Raw genomic sequence first — 27,811 nt, 5'->3', positions numbered from 1 at the left:
GTTGAAGAGGTTTGCACAGAGCTGGTCCCACAGTAGCAATAGCAGTTCCCCACTCTGGGTTACTTCTTAGGATCGTTCAAGATGCCTCTAGCCAGTAAAGTCGAGTTATGAAAGAGTCTTGTACCATAGCTGTGTATGAGATGTATATGAATCCACAATGGCCCCAAGAGGAGGTGCCAACACAGAACACTATGTGGAGGATCACAGGTAATTTTGTATCTGTATTAGTTTCACTGCTGTAACAAATGACCACAGACTTTGTAGGAAAAAAAAAACTCCCACAAATTTATTCTCTTACAATTCTGGAGGTCAGGAGTCTGAAATAGGTCTCACTGGGCTAAGATTAAGGTGTTGAAAGGGCTGCATCCTTTCAGAAGATTCTAGGGGAGAATCCATTTCCTTGCCTTTTCCAGCTTCTAAAGGCCGACCGTACTCCTTGGCTTGCCCTCCATCTTCCATCTTCACAGCCAGCAGGTAGCATCTCCTGAATATAACACTACTCTCCCTTATAAGGACCCATGTAAGTACACTGGGCCCACCTGGATAATCCAGGATACTCTGTCCAACTCAAGATCCTTAACCCCATCATATTGGCCAAATCCCCTTTGCCTTGTAAACATGTTCACAGATTCCAGAGATTAGGATGTGGACATCTGTGGGGGCCATTACTCAGCCTAACACACCCAGCTTCCGGGTGGCTGCGAGCTCATGCAAGTGTTTACCACACTGCCGGACACGTGACTCTACCCAGGAGATGGCAGCTCTGGCTGATCTCTGCAGCCTTGGTAACCTCGTCACCCCCAAACACGCCCACCCTCCACAACCCGTGTTGGTACTTGACTGTAGGCTGCTTTGTTCTCTTGCCCTGCCATGTGTGTCTGCTTCCACAGGGTGGAAGGCCTCCCTTTATCTCCACTGTCCTAGCATAGGGACCTGCTAAAGACAAATATTAAATGAAAACAAAGGTAGCTGGACGGGTGCTGGGACCACTGGGCATCAGGAACAGGAGGCTGGGCCAGGCCCCGACCCATTCCCAGCCCTCCTACAGGAGGAGGGAGATCGAATACCTCAAATCTCTTACAACCAGCCTTTTCTAATTTTCTGAGCCCCACCTTGAGCTAGAGGGGAAGCAGAGGGGAACACTGCCTCTGGCCACTTCTACCCTGGCTCCTTTGGAAGAAGCATCAAGAACTCGTACTCAGAGTTGGCCAAACAGATTAACACACAGTATTCTGTCTCTTTCTCTCCACTACTCCTTAGCCTGATGAAGTGTCCAGTGCAAAGATCTCCTTGGACCCCACAGGACGGGGCCTGATCTGGAGGTCATGGACTTTTGTTCCGTAAACTGCAATCGCCTTATCTGGCATTGCCCGAGAGAAGGAAAATGCAATGAGATAATTCCAGGGTATAATGTAATACGGTGATGTTCTCTCTGTCCAGAATATAAGAGCAGCATAGCAATTTTTGTCCACAGATGAGTTGTTTACTTGTCTCCAACTAAGCCTGACTCATAAAACTAACCTTATAAAATGAAAAGGTTGGTTTTCCTGGAATGGCGTGACATTTATGTTTTCTTACCAAATGTGAAGGCTGGAGGGGACATTTAGAAGCCGAGTCTGTTAGGCCAGTGAGGCCCACTGTGTGCCCGAGGGGAGATTAGCATCACCGTTTGAGCTCTTGACAGCTGGTCTGTCCCCACTGCCCACCCCCTCAATGTGGAAACATGAAGTTTAAGGCTGTCACCACCAGCTCTAAGGTCACATGAAGGAACCGTGCCTAGGAACCAGTGGCAGAGAGAAAAAACAAGAGACAGGCTTCCCCCAAAGCACAGGGTTTTCTTTTTCTTTTTTTTTTTTTTTTTTGCGCTGCGGGGCATGTGGGATCTTAGTTCCCCAACCAGGGGTCAAACCCACACACCCCTTGCAGTGGAAGCGCAGAGTCCTAACCACTGGACTGCCAGGGAATTCCCAAGGGTTTTCTTTCTGTAAATGAGCTTTGGGCAGAATGTTATCTTTGGAGACTCCCAGAGTCGCGGCGTTTTCGTGACCCCTGCGGCATCCAACAGCAAGGTTTCTCTGGGTACCGTCCCTGCTCTTACATTTGCCCTAGGTTTTTGTTGTGTTTTTTGAGTGAGTTTAAAGGGGGTGTTAGGTGTTTAAAATGTGCTCTTAGAATAATAAATACCTATTCTCCATCCCTTATCAAGTTTCTCAGTTTTATGTCTATTACTCACACCCAGTATTTCAATGACTTGACTTTAAACAAGCAAGCAAATGTTGTATAGTATCTAATATAAAGATAGTCTGGACACGTGCTGGAGGAGACATCTCTGATCTACTGACATGAAAACAAAAGCTTTGTGTTTTACAGAAAATAACTTTTTACTGAAAATGAGACATGGCTTAGTAGAGTTGCTATTAGAACATGTAATTTTTAACTTCCTGGATATAAAATGGCATAACATGGCCAAGTCGTTATCCATGTAGCAGGAAGGAAGGAGTGAATTTTCTTCAGAAATGATTTAAATCCAGACTGCCTTCTCCAAATGTTCCTGCTTGAAAAACAGCACATGCTATGTTGCCACGGAGTTTTATCACCTGCACTCCCTGAAGCAGAGGGTCGATCTGTCCCATGAACTTCCTGAATCATCATGATCTGATTTGCCAAAGACTCCAGGTGGACCAAACTTTGAGATAACATTCCTCTGTTTCATTTAGTCTCATGATACCCTCAAACCTTTGGAGAGAATTAATTGTCATGTCCTTAATCTCCTGCTCATCTGTCTTCTAGTGACAGTCACTGGAGCTACTTGTTACTTCCTGTCCCTCCCTCTGAGCTTCAGTGGTTCCACTCAGTGTCTAGAGAGACGTTCTCAAAGTGTGGTCCCTGGACCAGCGGTAGCAGCGTCAGCATCCCCTAGAACTTGTGAAAATGCAGGGTCTCAGGCCCCACCCCAGGTTTACTGAATCAAAACTTGGGGTGGAGCCATCACACTGTGTCTTATTTAGCAAGCCCTTCAGGAGATTCTGTTCCAGCTCAAGTTTGAGACCCATGGCTCTGGAATAAAATCCCTTAAGAGACCTTCTCTAATCTGGCCCCATCCACCATGGTGACCTCCACTCCAAGTATCCCCGCTATTAACTTGCTAATCTCCCCAGCCTGGCTGCTCACCTGTCTTCCTGAGTGTCCTCGCCCTCTCTCTCCCCACTTGTCTCCAGCCTAGTCCTCCTGGAGATTCCCCCTCCTGCGCTGCACTGGCTCAAGCTCCCACTTAAACCCTGCCTGAAAGAGTGCATCCAGGGACTCCTTCCAGAGTCTCAGATCATCGTCACTTCCATACTGTTGTGGATTGTTGTGTCCTCAAAAAAGATACATTGAAGTCCTAACCCCCTGTACCTGTGATTATGACCTTACTTGGAAATAGAGCCTTTGCAAATGTAATCAAGTTAAGATAAGGCTATACTGGGTTAGCATGGGCCCTAAATCCAATGACTGATGTCCTTATAAGAAGGTCGTGTGAGGGCTTCCCTGGTGGCGCAGTGGTTAAGAATCTGCCCGCCGGTGTGGGGAACACGGGTTCGAGCCGTGCTCCGGGAAGATCCCGCGTGCCGCGGAGCAGCTGAGCCAGTGCACCACATCTACTGAGCCTGCACTCTGGAGCCCGCGAGCCACAACTATTGAAGCCCGCAAGCCGCAGCTACTGAAGCCCACGCGCCTAGAGCCCGTGCTCCGCAGCAAGAGAAGCCACTGCAATGAGAAGCTCGTGCATCACAACGAAGAGTAGTCCCCGCTCGCCGCAACTAGAGAAAGCCTGTAGGCAGCAACGAAGACCCAAGACAGCCAAAAAATAATAAATAAATTTATTAAAAAAAAACGAAAAAGAAGAAGGTCATGTGAAGATACAGAGAGAAGAATGCCATTTAAAGACAGAGGCAGAGACTGGAGTGAAACAGCTCCAAGCCAAGGAAGGCAAGGATTGACGGCCACCACCAGGAGCTCGGAAGAGGAAAGGAGGGATTCTATCCAGAGCCTCAGAGGGAGGCCAGCCGTGACAACACCTTAATTTTGGACTTTTGGCCTTCAGAACTGTGAAAGAATCGATTTCTGCGTGTTAAGGTACCCAGTTTATGCTACTTTGTTATGGCCACCCTAGGAAATGGATACACACTCCCTGCCCGGCTGTCTCCCTTCCAGAAGGTCTGCGTGGTCTTGTCTAGAGGAACTGTGGTTTTAAGCACAGTCCAACTCTCTCAATTCCTCTCTCTCTCCCCCTCCCTCTCTCACACTTCATGCCCGCACACACACTCACACTTCCCACACACACACCAGGCAGCTTTCTTTCCGCCCTCTCTTAAAGGGATTGACTGGGTCTGTTTGTATCACCTCTGTGCTGTATAAGGGGAGAGCAGGGGTCTGGAGCCAGGCTTCGCTACTTACTGGCTCTGTGACTTTGGACAATTCCTTAACTTTGGGCAAGTGCCTCAGTTTCTTCATCTTTAAAATGGGGATAAGATCAGTATTTACCTCAAAGGACTCTTGTGCTGTGATAAGTAGTTCCTGGGCACTGTGTTAAACCACATGAAACATGTAGTGAGAGCTCAATATATATATATATATATAACATATATATTATAGTTTTTATCATGATTCTACCCAGTGGCTAGCAGAATGCTTTATACACAAGTGCTGAATAAATGCTTGACATTGATTAGATAGGGATCTGAGGAACATTTTTTTTTTTGACCCCCCAAAAAAAAAATCTAGTAAGATGAGTTTGTCCTATGAAGGCATTCTGTGGTACACTTTCTTAAACAGGACTTTAAAAGTGGCCTGTTTCCCTCCCAACTGATTGCAAGGGAAGCCCCAAATCAAAGTGCTGATCACTCTCCTAAAGAGCCTGTCCTGAGGCAGGGCGGCTGCCTGGGGCTGCCCTTCCTCATGGCCTTTGGGGACAAAAACCAAGGAACCTACAAAATCAACCAAACACACAAAAAACAGGTTAGAACACAAACCACATCATTGGTGGTCCGTGACTGTAAAGCATTTAGTTCTAGGCTACAGTACATAAGTCCTCTTTTACACGTAATTAAAAAGAAATCTGTAGCAAAGAGCTACTAATTCATTCCTTCAGGTTATACAGCCATATAGTAATTTGCTTTGTTTGCCAACTTTTTCTTTACATAAAAAGCTTTATTCTGGAAAAGATTAGAGCAAGGTGCTGTGCCCCTGGCTGTGCCTGGAGAGGGATGTGAACTTCCTAATCTGTTTGGCATGTGGGCAGTTTTGGCAGCGTGGGGATGGGAGGAGCAGAGCCCCATGATCCGCTCCGCTCCGTGGGAACACTCCTCACGTCAGGAAAGCCAGACCTGCTTGTCACCTTCCCTGCGACAGCCTTGGCTCTTTAAAAAATGTCTGTTTAGCTTTTCAAAAAATGTCATTAAGTGAATGGATTAGCTTTGCGTCATCTGGCCATCACAACACATGTTGTAAGCACAGAGGGAGGACCACCTGACCTTGAGAGTTTGGCTTTGGCTCTGTCCAAGGTACGGAACTTCTAGATTCAAAACCACTATAGTGAGCAGTTTACCTCACTCTGCAAATCTGATCACACCAACAACATGAGGGACAAAAACACAAGTTTAAGATATGGGGTGGGGACATCCATACCGAGTTACTTCGGACTTGATGTTTTTTAAATGACTTTCTATCTTGTTAAAAGCCCATTCATGCACTTGTTGGTTCCAGGTACAAAGCTGAGGGAATAACACCCTCATTACCTTTGCTTCGTGGAGACCCCTCTCTTATGGCTGTTTATTCTCTTTTATCCCCTTTCCCATTGTCGACTGAAAAAAAAATGCACAACCTAAAAGTTGAGAGTTATGTTTTATTCGGTGAACTTAATGAGGACTATAGCCCAGGATGCAGCCTCTCAGATAGCTCTGAGGAACTACTCCAAAGAGGTAAGGGAGGTGCCAGGATATGTAGGAGTTTTTGCTGAAAAAAAAACCAAAAACAAAACAAAACAACATGTAGTTCAACATCAAAAGATTACTGCTAATCACAAAAACATCTCAAGTTAGTGATTTTAGTGCTTTTCTATGTATGGGAAGATGCAAGAGTCTGGGCTTATGTAAATCATTCCTTTGATAAGCATCTTAAATATATAGGGCCAGTATCCTGTGTTTCTCCATCCTGAATTCCCCTCAGGGCGCACTTTCGGGGTTTTAAGCCTGCAACATCCTTTGTTTACTGAAATGGCAGGCGACATTCTTTGTCCACAGTGCCTCTTCTTGGTCATAAATTTGACCAACATTTGGGAGGCATTTCATGACCAATTTTGTCCCATGGCTCTAGGAAAGCTCATTCCTAGATCAGGTGAGGATTCTGTTGATAGGCCACTCAATGTGCTAAGTTTTTTGGATTAGGCCCTGTTGATAATCTAAAATTCTCTGGATTGCCTGTTCTACTAGTCTGTTATGATCCAGGAAATGTTTTCTCTTGTTGCTTCTTCCCATATCTACAGTTGCATTATTACAATTATTCTACGTAGAGTTATATATGTGATTGATTGCCTCAAGACATTTAGCCATCATTAGTTTTGTTGGAGGCCTGGTTACACATTGGGTAATGCAAGAGACAATAATCTCCTAAAATAGACAGGATGTAAATAATACACCTGTAATGTTAATAAAGTACAGCAGAGAAAGGCACAAGCCATAAATAATTTGAAAACAACAAGAGAACAAATTAAAACAATGATTAGTATAACTAGCTGTAATCTGGTCTCAATAAGCCATCAAATCCACAGGGGAGCCAGCTGGATAGCCAAATTCTGGAAGGATCATGTAGAGAGAAAAAGGTACATGTTTCATCTTTGTTTACAAAGGTACACTTTATCAGCTTGTTGTAGATCAAAATTAGCGTAAAGGGAAAGATTTTCTGGAAAAAAAGATTAAAAGCCAGTATATTTCAGAAAAAAATCATAAAATTATAAATCATATTTATCAATTCATTCAGTCCCATGTAATTAATTCCAGTTGATCTGGATGAAGTCATCAGGTTTTCCGTTAGGGTTTTGTAACTTCTTACTGAGTTCAGTGGTATGATCTAAAAGTTATCAGAAACAAATTTGTCAAAAGTCTTTTTTACGAATCCTCTTGAGAATCTTCATTTTATAAAAGCATCAGAGTAAAATAGTGATTGTCTATAAATGACAAAAGACTTAAAATGGCATGGTTAAAGATCTGTTTACAGTGTAACTGACAAGAGACTTGGTTATTTCTGTGTCATATGACATTTTAGGATAACAACTAGAATTATAACTGATAACATTATATCAGGACATATCAGATTTTTAGGAATTCCATATAAGTTTTGGAATATCTATATTAATGACATTTACCCATAAAATAAGAAGGTTTTATCACACTTATTTGACAATGTTTCCCATGTAATTTAACATGCCAAATAAACCTAATTAGTTTAATATCTCTCCTTGGGATGTTTCAGGGGTCCTTTGAAGCATCCCAAAGTTAGCTGGAAAGTCAAAAGAATCTTAATTAGAATTTGATATTTGGGAAGTTTGTTATAAAAAAAAAAGTCAAGTTTTTAAAACACTTGGTCAAATAGGATCATAGGTCACTGTGAAGCAATAGCTTTTCACGCAACCAAAGTGACAGTAAAAGATTTTTAAGGCAAATAACAGATCATTTAGAAGGCAAAGAAACTCACAATCTGTTACCAAAAGTATTTAGTTCAACATTCCAAGAAAACTCTGTTCTCTTAACAGAGAAAGAAAACCAAACTCCAGTCCTGCACTGGCCCACCCTGAACAAAATTCACTTACCTAATTCAATTCAATCCAAACCCAGCCCGACCATGCATGGAACAACTTTTTCAGAGCTGTCTTTCTACAAACCTTTCACACTTTCTATATCCATTTTAGTTTGTCCCTTATTTTTCCGCCCAGAGACAACCAGCTCAAGGACAAAATCTCTCTTTTCCCTTAACAAAATGTACTTCCACTCCTCATACCTTCTTTTGCCAAAAACACTCATCCTACTGTCCTTGCATACTAGATCATGTGAACCTGGAATTCATTCTGGCCAGTTTCCTTTATACTTGGAAATATTTAATTTGTAAGTGCTTACTATTTAGTCAATTAAATAGAGCTCTTTTATAAGTTTAATTTTGATAATATTTTCCAGAGGTAAAAACACCTATATGTATAATGTACACACTGACATAAACAAACAAAAATAGAGATCTCATAGCTTCACTTTAACACTTAGTTTTGAATCAGGTATTACGATATAAACTTACTAGTTTATAAATAAGTTGGAATAAGTCAACTTTATTTTCTCAGATGACCAAGACTTTACTATTGATATTTGTGGAAAAGACTTCTAAGATTTGTATTTGTTCTTGATGATCCCCTAAGGAAGCTGTGAATTAGATTTTGAGCGAGGGAGCCTTTCCAATGGTTTGAGTTTTAAAAGGCCATTCCTTTCCTTTTTTTTTTTATTTGTATCAGGTTTTACCTGATTAAGTGAATTAGGCTCAGTCTCAGGTCATTGTAACTGTATCTACGTTTCTGATTTGTAGAGACTTGAAACCAGACAGTTGCTTTTAATACCCCAGAGAACAGATCTGCTGCCTAAATTATACTAAAAGATTGATTTGTCCAACAACATTTTCTTTAAGTTGCTTTTTTTATATCAGTGAGAAGATTTCCAACTAAACTGAAATTCAAGAGTTCTATGTCCTAGAATTTTAAGCTTTTATTTATCATGCTTTCAAAAGTTTGCATAAGGGATTCAACAGAGGCCCTCTTTCTGAGAGCACAAGTTAAACCCAGAGCAAGAATCTCTATTATTGTTTTTGTTGGCCCCTGAATATTAGCACTCAGTTTTTATTTCATATTGTGTGGTCTCAGGTAACCGTGTTGGTTTCTTTTAGTATGTTTAACTAATATTGTCTGAGGGGCAGATTTATATGCCCTGTCTTATACCAGGAAGGGGGAGACATAGTGTCTGTCTTACAGTATAATTAGGGAAAAGAGATGTAACCATCTTATAAAGCCCATTTAAACATACCAATTTATGTAAGCTTTCATCTCAATTCTATCAACTTTTATACCTTTAACTTTAGTTTCCATTAGGACCCCATCAATAAGTCTTGGTCTTACAAGGAGTCTTAGATGCTTTTCTTTTTTTTAATCTCCCAACCATTTAATCTATTTTTGTATAAAAGGCTCTGGGGTCCCCAGTGAAGGGCTGAGCTGAGAGATTCAGGCCCTTTTGTCAATCTTTTAACTTGATTAATTGGCCTAACTGTTGCCCCAAGCAATTGCTGGTCAAGTATCTCAATGTAATTCTGTCCCGCCCCAGCCTTTATATATATAACTGGGGTAAATAAAGCAGACTTGTTTGGGGCCTTTTATGTTGGGGACCAGTAGGGGTCCCTTTAAACTACCCAACCTTAGGTAGTGTTGTATCAAAACCTTTTGTTTTAATCCCATTAACATCTGTTTTATTTATCCCATTTCTTAATAACCACCTAAAGATTTTTATCCTTTTGGTAGGAGTCCCTTTAAAATTTCCACCTTGTTGGGAAGAAGTCTCTAGACTTTCCCCTCAGTTTTTTCTCCCTCCCTCCCCATTAATCAACCTAATTTACATTAGTTAACCTAATGTTTTTATTAGGATTTGTAAGACCCACTGAGGGGAAGCAAAGGCCACAAATAAGACTTCCCAAACTGGTTTTTTGTTTGTTTTAAACTAAGGGAGTGGGACTTCCCTTGTGGCACAGTGGTTAAGAATCTGCCTGCCAATGCAGGGGACATGGGTTCGATCCCTGGTCCAGGAAGATCCCACATGCCGTGGAGCAGCTAAGCCCGTGTGCCACAACTACTGAGCCTGCGCTCTAGAGCCTGCGAGCCACAACTACTGAGCCCACGTGCCACAACTACTGAAGCCCGCATGCTCTAGGGCCTGCGTGCCACAACTACTGAGCCTGCGTGCTGCAACTACTGAAGCCCGCGTGCCTAGAGCCCGTGCTCTGCAACAACAGAAGCCATTGCAATGAGAAGCCTGCGCACCGCAACGAAGAGGAGCCCCCACTCACCACAACTAGAGAAAGCCTGTGTGCAGCAATGAAGACCCAATGCAGCCAAAAATTAAAAAAAATTAAATTAAAAAAAATTAAACTAAAGGGGTTCTTTTGATTAGCCATTTTATATATACATATACCTATACATCTCCACCTTCTGATTTGTTATTTTTATAGGTGCCAATAAACAACTATATAATAAGAGCTCTCTAAAAATTTACCAATTTTGAAGTTTCTCCAATTTAAATGATCCATCATCTGGCCATTAACAAGATATATCTTAATAGTGACTCAAACTAGGAAGATGAAAGAGGCATCCCCACAAGAGAGTGCAAAGCCTACACAAGATATAGAAAGTTTACTCCTGGGAATCCCCTGGCAGTCCAGTGGCTGGGACTTGGCTCTTTCACTGCGGCTGCCCGGGTTCAATTCCTGGTCAGGGAACTAAGATGCCGCAAGCTGTGCAGTGCAGCCAAAAAAAAAAAAAGAAAACTTTACTCCCCAAAATAGTCAAAGAAGGTAAAGACCTTTGTTGCACAGGTTAAGATGACAAAGCCCCTGAGAGTGGGTACAGCCAGACAAAATGAATTCTCAGAATCCCAGCCTATTCCACCAACTGCCAAATGTGCACCATATGTGTACTTTCCAGTCATATGGTAGTTCTATTTTTAGTTTTCTAAGGAACCTCCATACTGTTGTCCATAGTGGCTGTATCAATTTACATTCCCACCAACAGTGCAAGAGGGTTCCCTTTTCTCTGCACCCTCTCCAGCATTTGTTGTTTGTAGATTTTTTGATGATGCCATGCTGACTGGTGTAAGGTGATACTTCATTGTAGTTTTGGTTTGCATTTCTCTAATAATTAGTGATGTTGAGCTCTTTTCATGTGTTTGTTGGCCATCTGTATGTCTTCTCTGGAGAAATGTCTATTTAGGTCTTCCCCCCATTTTTTGATTGGGTTGTTTGGTTTTTTTTTGATATTGAGCTGCATGAACTGTTTGTATATTTTGGAGATTAATCCCTTGTCAGTGGCTTCATTTGCAAATATTTTCTCCCATTCTGAGGGTTGTCTTTTCGTTTTGTTTATGGTTTCCTTTGGTGTGCAAAAGCTTTTAGGTTTAATTAGGTCCCATTTATTTATTTTTGTTTTTATTTTCATTACTCTAGGAGGTGGATCCAAAAAGATCTTGCTGTGATTTATGTCAAAGATTGTTCTGCCTATGTTTTCCTCTAAGAGTTTTAGAGTGTCTGGCCTTACATTTAGGTCTTTAATCCATTTTGAGTTTATTTTTGTGTATGGTGTTAGGGAGTGTTCTAATTTCATTTTTTTACATGTAGCTGTCCAGTTTTCCCAGCACCACTTATTGAAGAGGCTGTCTTTTCTCCATTGTATATTTTTGCCTCCTGTGTCATAGATTAGGTGACCATAGGTGTGTGGGTTTATCTCTGGGTTTTCTATCCTGTTCCATTGATCTATATTTCTCTTTTTGTGCCAGTACCATACTGTCTTGATTACTGGAGATTTGTATAGTATAGTCTGAAGTCAGGGAGCCTGATTCCTCCAGTTCCATTTTTCTTTCTCAAGATTGCTTTGGCTATTTGGGGTCTTTTGTGTTTCCATACAAATTGTAAATTTTTTGTTCTAATTCTGTGAAAAATGGCCTTGGTAATTTGATACAGATTGCATTGAATCTGTAGATTGCTTTGGGTAGCATAGTCATTTTCACAATATTGCTTCTTCCAATCCAAGAACATGGTATATCTCTCCATCTGTTTGTGTCATCTTTGATTTCTTTCATCAGTGTCTTAGTTTTCTGCATACAGGTGTTTTGCCTCCTTAGGTAGGTTTATTCCTAGGTATTTTATTCTTTTTTTATTTATTTTTTATTCCTAGGTATTTTATTCTATTACAATGCTAAATGGGATTGTTTCCTTTATTTCTTTCTGATCACAAGAGATTTCTGTGTGTTAGTTTTGTATCCTGCAACTTTACCAAATTCATTGATTAGCTCTAGTAGTTTTCTGGTGGCATCTTTAGCATTTTCTACGTATAGTATCATGTCATCTGCAAACAGTGACAGTTTTAATTCTTCATTTCCAATTTGTATTTCTTTTTCTTCTCTGATTGCCGTGGCTAGGACTTCCAAAACTATGTTAAATAAAAGTGGTGAGAGTACATCCTTGTCTTTTTCCTGATCTTAGAGGAAATGCTTTCAGTTTTTCACCATTGAGAATGATGTTTGCGTGGGTTTGTCATATACGACCTTTATTATGTTGAGGTAGGTTCCCTCTATGTCCACTTTCTGGAGAGTTTTTATCATAAATTGGTGTTGAATTTTGTCAAAAGCTTTTTTCTGCATTTATTGAGATGATCATATGGTTTTTATTCTTCAATTTGTTAATATGGTATATTACATTGATTGATTTGTGTATACTGAAGAATTCTTGCATCCCTGGGATAAATCCCACTTGATCATGGTGTATGATCCTTTCAATGTGTTGTTGGATTCTGTTTGCTAGTATTTTGTTGAGGATTTTTGCGTCTATGTTCATCAGTGATATTGGTCTGTAATTTTCTTTTTTTGTGATATCTTTGTCTGGTTTTGGTATCAGGGTGATGGTGGCCTCGTAGAAAGAGCTTGGGAGTGTTCCTCCCTCTACAGTTTTTTGGAAGAGTTTGAGATGGATGGGTGTTAGCTCTTCGCTAAATGTTTGATAGAATTCACCTGTGAAGCCATCTGGTCCTGGAATTTTGTTTGTTGGAAGATTTTTAATCACACTTTCAATTTCATTACTTGTGATTGGTCTGTTCATAGTTTCTGTTTCTTCCTAGTTCAGTCTTGGAAGGTTATACCTTTCTAAGAATTTGTCCATATCTTCCAGGTGTCCATTTTATTGGCATAGAGTTGCTTGTAGTAGTCTCTTAGGATGCTTTGTATTTCTGCAGTGTCTGTAACTTCTCCTTTTTTATTTCTAATTTTATTGATTTGAATCCTCTCCCTTTTTTTCTTGATGAGTCTGGCTAAAGGTTTATCAATATCGTTTATCTTCTCAAAGAACCAGCGTTTAGTTTCATTGATCTTTACTGTTGTTTTCTTCGTTTCGATTTCACTTATTTCTGCTGTGATCTTTATGATGTCTTTCCTTCTACTAATTTTGGGTTTTGTTTGTTCTTCTTTCTCTAGTTGCTTTAGATGTAAGGTTAGGTTGTTTATTTGAGATTTTTCTTGTTTCTTCAGGTTAGATTTTATTGCTATAAACTTCCCTCTTAGAACTGCTTTTGCTGCAGCCCATAGGTTTTGGGTCATAAATTTTCGTTGTCATTTGTTTCTAGGTATTTTTTGATTTCCTCTTTGATTTCTTCAGTGATCCACTGGTTATTTAGTATCATATTGTTTAGCCTCCATGTGTTTGTGTTTTTTACAGTTTTTTTTTTCTCCTGTAATTGACTTCTAATCTCATAGCGTTGTGGTCAGAAAAGATGCTTGATATGATTTCAATTTTCTTAAATTTACCAAGGCTTGATTTGTGCCCCAACATGGGATCTATCCTGGAGAATGTTCTGTGTGCACTTGAGAAGAAAGTGTATTCTGTTGTTTTTGGATCGAATGTCCTATAAATATCAATTAAGTCTGGTCTAATATGTCATTTAAGACTTGTGTTTCCTTATTGATTTTCTGTCTGGATGATTTGTCCATTGGTGTAAGTGGAGTGTTAGTCTCCCACTATTTTTGTGTTACTATCAATTTCCCCTTTTATGGCTGTTAGCATTTGCCTTATGTATTGAGGTTCTCTTATGTTGGGTGCATAAATGTTTACGATTGCTATATATTCTTCTTGGATTGATCCCTTGATCATTAGGTCCTCCCTTATCTCTTGTAATAGTCTTTCTTTTAAAGTCTATTTTATCTGATGAGTATTGCTACTCCAGCTTTCTTTTGATTTCCATTTGCATGGAATATTTTTTTCCATCCCCTCACTTTCAGTCTGTATTCAAGTTAACGAGTTTCGTGCTTTTCTATGTAGGGGAAGATGCAAGAGTCTGGGCTCACTGAAATTATTCCTTTGATATGCATCTTAACTATCTAGGGCCAGTATCCTGTTTTTCTCCATCCTGAATTCCCCTCAGCACTGTAGGCGCTTTATGGCTGCAGTATCCTGTGTTTACTGAAATGGCAGGTGACATTCCTTGTCCACACCTTCATTCCATTGCCCTCCCATGGGCAACCACTTTGAAAAGGGCTGATGTATATTCTTCTGTCTGTAAGTGATCTTATAAAAGATATTTTTGGTGTGTGTGCAAATTTTTATTTAAAACATTCTTGTAAGTGGTATTTTGCCATGCGTTTTGTTGCTTCTGTTTGCTCTCCCAGCCTTGAGGATCTCTCTTTGTTGCTGTACGTATGGCTAGTTGGCTCCCTTTCCCTGCTGCACAGCAACCCCATTTTACCTGCCCGCCCCCAAGGGACACACACCAGATTGCCTCCCACTTCCCACCACACAGATGATGCCTCAAGGAACATTCTCCCACGAGTCCCCTGTAACAGCATCACAGTTTCTCTGGGATACATACCCAGCAGTAGGTTATTGGATCATAAGGTGTGTGCAGTCTTGATTTGACCAAGTCAGCCAGACTGCCTTCCAGCTAGGCTGCACCAGGCTACCTCCCCCCAGCCATGTGGCAGGAAGGGGACCCCTTCCAGGGCAGTCGGCTCTTGTTCAACACTTGGAAACGAATTGTCATAGGAGACACACGTGCTGACGAAGCAAGAGACTTTATTGGGAAGGGGGGCCTCGGTGGAGAGCAGGAGGGTAAGGGAGCCCAGGAGAACTGCTCTGCCACGTGGCTCACAGTCTCAGATTTTATGGTGATGGGGTTAGTTTCCGGGTTGTCTCTGGCCAATCATTCAGACTCAGGGTCCTTCCTGGTGGCACGTGCATTGCTCAGCCAAGATGGATAACAGCGAGAAGGATTCTGGGAGGTTGGTAGGACATGTGGACTGGCATCTCCTCGCCCCTTTTGACCTTTCCCGAATTCTTCCGGTTGGTGGTGACTTGTTCTGTGTTCCTTACCAGGACCTCCTGTCGCAAGGTAACTCATGCAAATGGTTTCCGTGGTGCCTGGCCAAAGTGGGCTGTTTCAGTCAGTGGTTCCCCTATCAGCCATGAACCCCCCCAAACCCGGCCAATGGGTTGGCCCTATGCATTTTCTCATTTATTGCCAATCTAACAGTTGTACAGTGGTCCCTCGCTGCTTCTTTAGCTTGCATCTCCCAATTATTCACTTGTGCACAGGCCTTCAGAGCTCTGTTAGCCCAGGTAAAACATGTGATATGCTTAGAACCACACCCAGCACAGGCCCTAGAGGGTGTCTGTTGTTGTTGTTCTATAAATACAAGCGTCCTTTAAATGATGGTGCATATAATAATGTTGTCCTAATACAAAGCATGTATTCTAGTGATTATTTCTGATCTTGAGTGATGTGACTGGTCATGTTGACCTGCTAGTTAGGACTCACATCCACATCTGTCCACCGTGAACTTCCCTCCATTTCCGCTGTCCCCACCCTGGTTCATCCACCCCCTCAATGAGCCTCCTGTAGTCTCTGCATTCACTCCGGACCCCTCCTCACTCCAGCGCCACCAGCTCTCCATATGTGGGCTAGAGGGATCTTTAAAAATCTCTCCTTCCTGTTCGTGGCTTCCCATTTCTCTTAGGAAGAAACTCTTACTGCAGCCTGCAAGGGACGGCCCCTGACCACCCGGCCAGGGCCAGCCTCTTCCGGATCCTGGCCCCCGTCTTCCTGCCCTCTGCCCCCCAGCTGCTCCCCAGCACCTTCAGCCCCATCTTCCTTCCATGTGGAAAGTTTGCCAGCCCCCCACCTTCACCCTGACACCCCAAAGTCAATTCCTTCTTAATGTTCAGAGTTCAGCTCAAATGTCACGTCGCTGATCCCCAGACTAGATCACTTCTCCAGTTATCCTTTCATAGCTCTTAAGTCATCCATGATCAAATAACCAGCTCTACAGTGATCTATTTGAAGTTCTCCTCCTGTCACCTGACTGCCCTGAGGGCGGCTGTGACTGTCTGTGCCCTGTCCTCCTGCTCCTAGCCCTGCGCTCACGTTCAAAACTCCTGGGGTAGGTGTTGAACTACAAAGACCTCTTTATCACAGGATAGTTTAATCAAAGGCAGCGGAAGGGAGCTCACAGCCCTAAAATGTCCTGAGGAGCATGAGACACTTTGTCCCAGACCAGAAGGCCCTGGCTGGTGCTGCTTTGCCCAAGGCCTGAGGCTGCCGCCTTATCTCAGGAGAACCAGCAAAGCTGCCTCAGGGGAACTTGTGACTCAGAGGAAGGGGAGCCGGGAGAGGCCTTTGTGGGAGAAAAAAGGGCTGTGTCTTGATAAAGGATAAAGTACAACCAAAAATATAAAAATCTTATTTTGGACAGAATGTAGATGCCTTTAAGAGTGCCTAATTAAAACAAAAGAAGGAGATCAAATCGGGAAGGAAAAATTACTCTTCAAAAGGACAGCTCGGGGAAATTCCCTGGTGGTCCAGTGGTTAGGACTCCATGCTTCCACTGCAGGGGGTGTGGGTTCAATCCCTGGTCAGGGCAACTAAGATCCCACAAGCCGCTGTGCACTGCGGCCAAAAAAACCAGACAGCTCCATTCAGCTCACAGCCTTGGTTTGGTTAATCCACCTGTTTCTTTCCCTGCAAAGAATAGGTACTGGTACATCACTTTGCCTCCATGTGCTTTCAAAAAAATGTCGAGTCAAATAATATCTTAAGTACTTTATTTAAAATATGCACAGTTATATCAAGAATAAGGCAGATTTTTGTGAATCCTTGTGGCTAGCAAATAAGCGTGCCCAGTTTATTACCGATGGGAAGATTGGTGGTCCTCAAGATTCTTCTCAGTGTATACACCTTCCCCGGGGGGATCACAGCCAATTCCGTGACTTCAACCACCACCTCTACTGAATCTATTTTTATGACATGCAGCTGCCTCCTGGCCGTATTCCATGTCCCTGAGCACAAGGAATGTAGCGCCGGCCCTGCTGCCCCCTCCTCTTCTCATGAATGGCCTCACCACCCACCCCACTCACCTCCAGCTAGCAGCCTGAGGGGCATCCTGACTCCCGTGTAGGAGGCTGAGCTTAGGCCCCTAAGTGGACGGGAAGGGCAGACTCCTAGGTCGTGCATGCAGCAGGCCAGAGGGCCCTAGGACTGGCACAGCAAGCAATTTAGGCTTTAGACCTGCCGGCTGGCGGAAGTGTTGCCTTCTTTGAGTCTCAGCTGTTGGTGCCCGCGTGGCTCGGGTGAGTGTTCCATGTGTTCCTCTAACTCGGGTGGGGCGACGAGGACACTGAACTTTAGGAGACTTGGAGACAGATATATGGGGCGCCTTGTGCAGCCGCTTTCGTGCAGGCCCTGTTTACACCCTTTAATGATTCACTGCGAGCTCTAGGCAGGAGAAAACCAACGTAAAAACAAGCTAGATGGAGTCTGTATCTCAGCCTTCCCTAGCCTCATCCTTGGGCCAGACCCTGCTTTCCAGCATAGTTCTTTCCCTCCCTGATGTGAATACGTTTTGTTTTGTTTCCTTTGTTTTTGCATTTTATTTTTTTTAATTTAATTTTTATTTCATATTGGGGTATAGTTGATTTACAATGTTGTGTTAGTTTCAGGTGTACAGCAAAGTGTTCAGTTATACATATACATGTATCCATTCTTTTTCAGATTCTTTTCCTGTATAGGTTATTACAGAATATTGAGTAGAGTTCCCTGTGCTATACAGTAGGTCCTTGTTGGATATCTATTTTATATATAGTGACGTGTATATGTTAATCCCAAACTCCTAACTTATCCCTCCTCCCCACGTTTCCCCTTTGGTAACCATAAGTTTGTTTCTGAAGTCTGTGAGTCTGTTTCTGTTTTGTAAATAAGTTCATTTGTATCATCTTTTTAGATCCCACATATAAGTGATGTATAATACTTCTCTTTCTCTGTCTGACTTACTTCATTAGTATGATAATCTCTAGGTCCATCCATGTTGCTGTAGATGGCATTATTTCATTCTTTTTTATGGATGAGTAATATTCCATTGTTTTTAGGTACCACATCTTCTTTATCCATTCCTCTGTTGATGGACATTTAGGTTGCTTCCATGTCTTGGCTATTGTAAATAATGCTGCAATGAACATTGGGGTGCATGCATCTTTTTGAACTACAGTTTTCTCTGGATGTATGCCCAGGAGTGGGATTGCTGGGTCATATGGTAGTTTTATTTTTAGTTTCTTAAGGAACCTCCATACTGTTCTCCATAGTGGTTGTACCAATTTACATTCCCACCAACAGTGTAGGAGGGTTCCCTTTTCTCCACACCTTCTCCAGCAGTTATTGTTTGTAGACTTTCTGATGACGGCCATTCTGACCAGTGTAAGGTGATACCTCATTGTAGTATTTTTTTTTTTTGTCTGCCGCTGTGCAGCTTGTGGGATCTTAGTTCCCCGGCCAGGGATTGAACCCAGGCCCTCTTCAGTGAAAGTGCCGAGTGCTAACCACCAGACCGCCAGAGAATTCCCATGTATCCTGCAACTTTACTGAATTCATTGATGAGCTCTAGTAATTTTCTGGTGACATCTTTAGGATTCTCTATGTATAGTGTCATGTCATCTGCACACAGTGACAGTTTTACTTCTTTTCCAATTTGGATTCCTTTTATTTCTTTTTCTTCTTTGATTGCATGGCTAGGACTTCTAAAACTATGTTGAATAAAAGTGGTGAGAGCGGACATCCTTGTCCTGTTCCTGATCTTAGAGGAAATGCTTTCAGCTTTTCACCATTGAGAATGATGTTAGCTGTGGGCTTGAACAGGTTTTAATAATGATAAAAAGAGTGAGCATACATTGGACTTTTACCCCGACCCAGGCACAGTCGAAGCTCTATTTGTGCCATGTCTTACTGTCCGCAACAGCCTAAGTACTGCATTATGTTAACTGGGGCTCCCACAGACTTTGGGATCAAGTTCCAAGTTGATCCCAAACTTTTTTTACAAAAAAAGAGGCTTTTGTGACCTTGCGCCAGCCTCCCCAGACAGCTTTTTTTCTAGCTTCGCCGCCTTCCCTGGAACGCCAGCCCCTGCACTCCATTCCCACATCTTCGCCTGGGCCCCTTGCTCTAGATAAGCCCCCCTAAACTGAGCGCCCGGCACACGTGCAGCTCTGGCCACATAGGTGAGCTGCACTGTGTAGCTGTTGACATGCCTGTTTCCACACAGGAAGTAGGTTTCTGGTCAAGCTGGACTGGATGTTCTGTTTCCTTGGATATCTCTGGTGCCTGGCATAATAGGTGGCAAAAAGAAGACAGACTTGTTTGTATGAATTCTGTAATTTGTATGAATTTGTAATTGAAATCAATGTTTCAGCTTACACCAGAGCTTGTTTCGAGATTGAAAATGAGCCCTAAGCAAACTGCTCTCGTACACGTGCTCTGGGTGCCCCCCGCCCCGTCTCCCAGCACTATCCATATATCCACATGTTTAAATATTCTTTACATAAATAATTGCCACATAATCCTCACCCTCCATTCTCTGGTTTCCCAGAATTTTTAAAAAATCTGTGATAGGAATAGATGATATCTGGTCTACTTAAAATAAGTTAACCCTGTTTGGTTGTTGTGTTCCTGATTCAAGGGAAATTGTTGTTTCCAGAGTCTAACTTAATCAACACTATGTGAAATAACTTCAGCTCCAGGCAGCGGGAGTTTCCTTTCTTCCCTAGAAAACACTCCATTTACTGAATGGTCACTGTGGTGTTTAAAAAAAAAAAAAAAAAAGGCCAATAACATAAAGTTCTTCTAAACAGTCTAATGTGCTTCAATGATATGGGTATATATACTCTAAAACTATGCATTGGAGTCAGTTCAAAGGTTTAAAAAGGTTAAACATGCACTCCCCAAGTTTAGAAGTATGCCAGCCTGTGAAAGCTGCGAAGAAAGGGGAGACCATAACATCTGAGGACTTCCTCTGTGCGGCGAACTCACCCCGCCCCAGACTCGGGCCCTCACGGAGCCCACTTCCGGCCTCACGTGTGGGTGCGCCCCCCCCCCCCCCCCCCCCGCCTGCCCCGGGTCTGGGCGTGGCTGCTTCCACACTGTCCCTTCGGCCTCAGCTGAGGTCTCCTCCTCCCAGATGCCTTCCTTGACCACCTTAAGAGAAGTAGCCACTCTGCCCCACCACTCTTTCTTCACTCATCACCATCTGAAAACCCATTATTTATTACTGGGCGCACCTTTGTCGCTGGATCCCGTGTTCAACTGTGAGTGGCAGGAGGAGGGGCCGCTGATGGGGCCCAGCGCCCAGCACAGGGCGCAGAGGGGCACTCCACAGCTGGGGAAGGAAGGAAGGACCCCGCTCCTCAGCCCTGTGTGCTCATGTCTGTTTCTCATCTAGCTGCTTCCACAAAGCCTACTTGTAGCTTCAGGACCACTGTTTCCCCCCTCTCAGCCTCCCTCCTTGTGAGTAGCTGTCAAATCAGCCAGCAGAGTGTCGTGATCAGGCCAAAATTTGGGATCTTTTCTCTTTGCAAAAAATCACCGATTTTGTTCAGGTATGAATGCTAGAGCTGCCATTTGCACGTCATGTTATTCCCAGAGAGCGAGTGGTTCTTGGATATGAAGGTGTTAACAGAGCTTCCACGAGGCTAAAGTTCTACTTCTGTGTTTCAGATTAATCAAAAGAAGGAATATAAAGTTGACCTGGCGTTTACCACGGAGCTCTACAACCCAGAGGTAAGCTGCCATGGTTTGTGAAGTGTCCTTATTAACAACTTGTATGAATTTTTTTTTTTTTTTTAAGTGAGAATCTTAATATGTAGTGACCTGGAGGTTTGCCTTTTTTTTTTTTTCTTTTTCTTTCCTACTTTGTTTTCTGTTTGTTCTCAAGAATTGAAGACAGCGGTAGGCAGGACCACTTCATGGTCTCAGGGCTCCTTTTACCACGTCCACACAGCCGTCGTCCCCTCCTGCCGCTGGGAGGGCGTTTCACACCCCCTTTGGACCCGGTGCCCTTCCCTAGCACCTCCGAATCCCCAGAATGACTCACTCTCAAATGCCAACCTGCTCTCCTCCTGTCAGCTGGTGGCATTTCTCGTTAGCGGGCCAGCATAGCACGAGGCCGCCTCCAGGAGCTTCCGCGCACAGAGGCGTTCCGCAACTCAGAGCAGCCCACGTGCGCCGCAGGCATCTTCAGCCTCTCCTCCTGACCCAGCGGGCCACGGTCGCCAAGTTTCCTTTCCCCGCCACCTCCCCCTTCTCAATAAGAGAGGAAACAGAGGACTCATACAGAAATTAGAGCCAGATGGACTTCCCGGTGCTGGGCCAGGCTGGGAGGCAGCACCTGGAACCGGGGTGGAGGGACCAGCCCAAACCCCTTTGTGTGGCGCCGAGTCAAGCGCGGGGGATGAGCAGGCAGCATCGGCATTACGGCGTCTCAGGAAGGCGGAGCTTCGGAGAAGGCATAACCCCTCCGGCTGATGCTTCTGGAGGAAAGCTTACCAGTATTCACAAACAAGTTCTGACGAGAAAACACTACGCCAACTTTGCTAATTGACCTAAGAATTAACGTTTTCTTAAAGCATAAGGAAGGTGCTTTTTGGTTTCTGTGTTGCAAACGGAAGTGTTAGATTAAAGCGAAAAGGAAAACAATTACTAGATTACTTTGACCAACTGTGCTTCTCTGAAGGGCTAGCTAATTGAGATGCTTCCTTTTGGGAGGTAGGGAGAGTTCTTTCATCTTCTGGCAACTGTTTTGATTCTGTGGAGCTGTTTGGGGGGAAAGGGAAAGAAAAACAAAAGGGGACAATACCTATTGCCTTTTTCTCTTCCCTGGAAACGGTTTTGACATCAAAAGAGCCCACGTACCAGCCCTGTCTTCTGCCTTTCATAAGCCTCTTCCGCAACGCTCCCTTCACCGTTTTCCTGTATTGCACCGATAATTAGGATTTTAATGTGCCACTTAAATTTGCTCTCCTGTAAACCAGCACTCACGGGAGAAGACGTTGCCCGTTGGAACGCCTATTTCAGTTTTTTGCATTAGTTCAAGGAGGGGGCTTATTTAGCAGATCCAATTTTAAGTACGGTTTGTTTCATTGTGGGCTTTTTCTTTTTGGTTGTTTTAACTGGGACCCCACCCAGTTTAAATGACTGTAAAAGTGAAAAGAACTCAATTGCTCAACCAACCATGTTGTAACAGGAGTTCTTAACTAGGGGCCCATGAATGGGTTTTGAGTGCCGCCATGGACTTCCTCAGGTTCTAGGCCCAGTGGATGGCATGAGTGCATGTGCATTTTTCTGGGAAGCGGTTCCCTGGCTTTTATTGTCGGGTTAAGGAATCAGTGGCCTAAAAGAGTGGAGAAGCGCCGTCCCAGAAATGAGTTGTACCCTTGATGTCTACTTAAAGCATCCAGCTACCCAGCTCCATGTGTCTCTGGATTGGAAAGTAAGTGAGGGAGATCCCAGAACACTCAGTGTGTCTACCTTGAAATATGAGTGCAAGCAGACTTCCCGCGGTCACTCAGGTAGTTGAATCAGTCCCGTCTGGGTGATCTGTCCCTCCACTTCTTCCGGATTAGACCTCGGAGTAGAGAGGAGGAGTTCTCACAGAGCTGGGGCCCTGGCATCACGCAGACACAGCTCAGGTCCTGGCTTGCCACTTACTAGCTGTGAGGCATGGAGTAGGTCCCTCTTTAAACTTCAGTCTTAAACTGTGAAATCGGAATGAGAGGACTGAATTCATCAGGCGGCATGAAGACACTGTCATTTGTGTCGATGGGAATCAGCGTCCTTTTGGTTCAAGTTGGCCAGCTTGAGGGCCAAGTAAGCATTACGTTGGTTGGTCCACAGTAGAGAGGAAGGTACCTCTATCCTAGCTAGAGGTTTGAGCCTAGTAGCACTCACAGATGTCAGTGGTATCTCTTTGGAAGAGGCCCAGCATTCTTTCACGAGGGCACCATCGGAAAGCAGGAGCTTCTTAAATGACAGCAAAGACTGAAGATTGTTGTGTTTGGCTGTGAGCACGAGAATCATTTTCTACAAAGAATACTACACGTGAGATGCCAGTGCATACCTGCCATGTACAAGGAACTCCCCAATCCTGTGTCTGTTGTTCATTGGAGTGGGTGGGGAGTGATAAGGAACCATTCTAATTCCAAAATCTTTATTTCAGGAAGGTAAGGAACGTCTGGGGAAATGTTCTGCTCGAGTGTTTTTCAGGAACGAGAAACCCAGACCGGCCATTAACATAACATGTACTCGGCTCATTGAGAGGAAGACAAGACAAGAAGAAGATTATCGGCTCTACAAGTACATGAAGCAACTTCAAAACCTCTTGGATGTAGCCAGCATACCTGGTATGAACCAATATCTGGAATTTCTGTATTCAGGAATGCATGTCATTACTACGTCTTAAAAAGAATGATCATGGAAGCAACCTAAATGTCCACTGACAGATGAATAGATAAAGAAGATGTGACACATATATACAATGGCATATTACTCAGCCATAAAAAGAAACAAAATTGAGTTATTTGTAGTGAGGTGGGTGGACCTAGAGTCTGTCAGACAGAGTAAAGTAAGTCAGAAAGAGAAAAACAAACTGTATGCTAACACATATATATGGAATCTAAAAAAAAAAAAAAGGTTATGAAGAACCTAAGGGCAGGACAGGAATAAAGACGCAGACCTACTAGAGAACAGACCTGAGGACACGGGGAGGGGGAAGGGTAAGCTGGGACAAAGCGAGAGAGTGGCATGGACATATATACACTGCCAAATGTAAAACTGATAGCTAGTGGGAAGCAGCCGCATAGCACAGGGAGATCAGCTCCGTGCTTTGTGACCACCTAGAGGGGTGGGATAGGGAGGGTGGGAGGGAGACTCAAGAGGGGGAGGGGATGTGGGGATATGTGTATGCATATGGCTGATTCACTTTGTTGTACAACAGAAACTAACACAGTATTGTGAAGCAGTTATACTCCAATAAAGATTTTTTTAAAATGATCATCTAAAAATATATCCCCCAAATGGCACTTTAATTCAGCTACAGAACGTGGTACACCTGATTATTTGAACAAAATTCAGAAGTATCCTTTTCCTATTTTCCCCCTCGAGTGCAATATAGTGACTCCATTGAAAACTATCTGTGCCCCTTTAATCTGCCCACTTCTCATCCCAGATGCAGGGCAGGGCAAGAGCCGGACTCCAGGGAGAAGAGGTGGAGGTCCTTGCAACAGGACCCACACGCAGGGGTGCAGTTTTCAGGGTTGAGTCCAGAAGCTGAGGAGAAAAATTCTAGAGGTTTCTGGTGGTGGCTTTCGAAACTTTAGGTGACAGGACCCCATCCAGGGCCTCTGTCGTGTGCGTCATGGCCTTCTGCACCAGGGCCGGGCGAGCCGTCTCAGGGCCTTGCTGGGAGGCTGCAGTGGAGTCAAGCTGATCTCATTTTAGGTCCAGAGCCAATGGGCAGTGGTGCCGTCTCTTATAAGAAATGAGCCCTGCCTCTGAAGTGACTCAGCTGAAGTGAAGCAGAGCCCATTGGCGCTGGCACTCAGCAGGGTATGCGGACAGCGGCTGACACTCGGCACTTACCGGCAAATCCAATCTCCAGAACCACAGAAGTCATCTCTGGACTTGCACTGGGGTATTAAGCTTGACATCTGACCACCACAGCGCTCCCTGTCCCACTGTCTCTCTCCCAGTTCACTCATTTGCCCGGAGACTGTGACAGACCCGTGTCAGCGTGGAGGACCTGTGGTCTCCATTTCTGGCTGCACCTGTGTCCCATCCTTTACTGAGACTAAGTGTTCTGAAAAACCCGGAGGTGGGATACTGGTCCGTGCGTTTCTCAAATTCAGAAGCTTGGCTCATTCGCGTTACAGTTCTTTGACAACTTGGATTAAAGCCTGTTCCAAAGAATTGTGAAGAAAACTCAGAATCTTACACTGTAGTAGCATTTGTTTATATTTAACTGCCCGAAATAAATGGGCCAATGACTAATACTTAAAATCTACGGTTATTTAGGGAGTGGTCCCCTCATTAGCATTAGTCGGGGAAATAGGGTTGTGTATATTCTTCTTAAAACACAGATTTTAGGAATCGTATTGGACTCTTTCTTTGAAAGGGTCTCGGTCCTTTTGCCACAGGATCTCTAGATTTTGGACAATTTTTAATAATGCAGGTTAACGGGATCATGTTCAGTTCAGTCCTATATGCCCACAAGGATTATTCTATAACAGTCTAACTTAATGTGGCTGCTATGAAGCTTCGAGAAAAGTGTTTGCTTAACATAGGGCATGTCTTCATCAACAAAATCTACAAGTTCTCTTGTCACTTGAAGTTCAGCGGAGATGTTTAATGGTGCTTATAGCCTGTGTATCTAAAATTATCTACTTAAAACTGAAAAGGTTTGGTTTTAGATAAGTTGAATCAAAACCTATGTTGGAGCAGCCAGTTCAGACCTCAGCAGATCCCATTCAGTATTTAATCAATTCAGGGTATTTGTTGAGCAGTTTTCTCTATAACTGCTAAGTGAGAAGATCTAATCCATTTTAGGATATCCTTGCTCTGCACTGTTTTTCCCCTAAAAAAAAGTAGTTGTCTGGTTTTTATGAAGAGTAAAAATGTCTCCTCTTCTAATGAATTCATAAACTCCCTATAGATGAGCCCAAGTATATGACATACAAAAGAAAAGACTGGCGACCTGGGAATAACCAAAGTCCTAAGTGACTCTGTAGCAGTGCTACTGGCATTTATAACTTTCAGTTGTCCTCATTATTCACAGGATTTTTCTTCTATGGTAATTCATTTTGATCTCACCAGTTAAACTCCTAGTGGCACTGTAGGACGAAGGAAGTCTGTCACTCTCTCACTTCCACACACACGACAGGAATTCAAGGCTCAGCTCAAATCTCATCTCTGTGAAGCTGTCCCCAACCTCTTCAGCCCAAAGAAACCTCCCCCTTCCCTGTGTCCCCTCAGCTCTCTGATCCTCCCTTTTTCTTAAGGAAGGTGTCAGCTGCATTTCCACACTGTCAAGTGGAGGGTGGGGCCTCTCTTTGCATCTCACAGCACCCAAGCAATCAATGAATGCCTTTTGAATTGACTACCACTATAAACCAGCCAAGTCTAGTTCTACCAATACAGAGCAGAATTTATGCGAAAGACTATTTTACTAAGAAGGATTCATTTCCTAATAAGCTGTTCATATTCCTCACATATTATACTATTATTGGGCTTTAATATACACTGTCTCTTTCAAACTGCATAGATGATGGTCCATGAACAGCTCATAAATTACTTGCTAAAATTTGAGTTCTTAAAAGTCACAAGAGGTAATTTATTAGTCATTGTATCCCTACCTATAGCAGTATCTGATATTAAGTAGATTTTTTATAAATGTTTGCTGAATTAAAAAGATTGCAGTTCCAAAAACAATGCCACAGGAAAAACCCACTTGATTTCTTCATGTGGTCAAAAAAGTGACAGATGCTGCCAATACACAGATTAGCTTTAACACCAAGGATCAGAGAAGGACAAAGGCGTTTGCTAGATGGTCAAAGACCAGCACATTGACTATAGACCCAAACCAGAAGGTAATGTGGAGAAGATAACTGATAGATGTTTCCATCTAATTAAAAGATTTTAGATTAAAGGTTTTAGATTAACTTTGAGTATCATTATAGCTCTTAGTTTGCATTTATATTGTACAGCAAATAGCCCTTAAACTGTTTTATAGTAGCTTTACTTAGCAGAGCAAGTTGAAACATGTAAGATTCCATACAATGCAGAAACAGATGCGAGCCCCACTTCACTACTGAAACTTGTAATGTTTTGTCCTGAAAATGTCTTAATATGAATGTACTTTTTTTGTGCCCTCAGATAGTCATGGACATATTGATCCCTCTCTGAGACCCATCTGGGATTTAGCTTTTCTGGGCAGCTCTTACGTGATGTGGGAAAAGACAACACAGTTTTTACACTACTACATGGCACAGCTCAGCAGTGTGAAGCAGTGGGTAAGAAAAACTTGACAATTAACTTGTACCACAAGCGACACAACCAATGCAATGTTCTTAGACTAAATTAATGTGAACTTCTAGTTCTGTGGCAAGAGTTTTAATTGCATTGCATTAACTCAATAAATATCTGAATGCCAGGTATGGTTGTGGGGACTGAGGATACAGCACTAAACAAAAAGCTCAGTGTAGGTGCCCTTATTGAGACTAATTCTAGCGAGAGAAGAAAGACACTGAGCCGATAAACAAGTAAATTTGTATCAAATGGTGGTAGGTGCTATGGAGAAAAATAAAGTAGGGAAAAGAGAATGCAGGGTATTGACAGAATTAAACTTTAGTCTAAAGCAAGGCCCCTCTAATTTGAGCAGAGGTGACACTGGAGCAGAGGCCTAAGGGAAGTGAGAGTGAGCCACGCCTCCAGAAGGGAAGGCATTTCAGACAGAGGGAACGGAGGCAGCACTGTGGCTGATGGGTTGCAGAAACAGCAGTGAGGCTGGTATGGCTGCAAGAGAGTGAGCAAGGGGAGCGTGCCGGGAGATGAGATCGGATGGAGGGGATCAGTTCATGGAAGGCCATTAGAAGGACCCTGTCTTTTACTCATTACAGGGTTTTTAGCAGAGAA

General features: G+C 43.2%; 1 protein-coding gene across 1 annotated transcript in view; it reads left to right on the top strand.

Moving 5' to 3' along the window:
- Positions 1 to 27,811, top strand: part of RARRES1 (retinoic acid receptor responder 1) — a 40,568-nt gene that overhangs the window by 5,214 nt on the left and 7,543 nt on the right. Inside the window, exons 2-4 of the mRNA XM_068546170.1 lie at positions 20,846 to 20,908; positions 23,343 to 23,526; positions 27,053 to 27,189. Coding sequence (XP_068402271.1) covers positions 20,846 to 20,908; positions 23,343 to 23,526; positions 27,053 to 27,189 — 384 coding nt within the window. The remainder of the gene's footprint in view (positions 1 to 20,845; positions 20,909 to 23,342; positions 23,527 to 27,052; positions 27,190 to 27,811) is intronic.

This window comes from Eschrichtius robustus, chromosome 6 (assembly GCF_028021215.1).
Source record: "Eschrichtius robustus isolate mEscRob2 chromosome 6, mEscRob2.pri, whole genome shotgun sequence".
In the NCBI taxonomy this organism is placed as follows: Eukaryota; Metazoa; Chordata; class Mammalia; order Artiodactyla; family Eschrichtiidae; genus Eschrichtius; species Eschrichtius robustus.
Note: the sequence above shows the minus strand (reverse complement) of the source record. Positions and strands in the feature narration are given on the sequence as shown.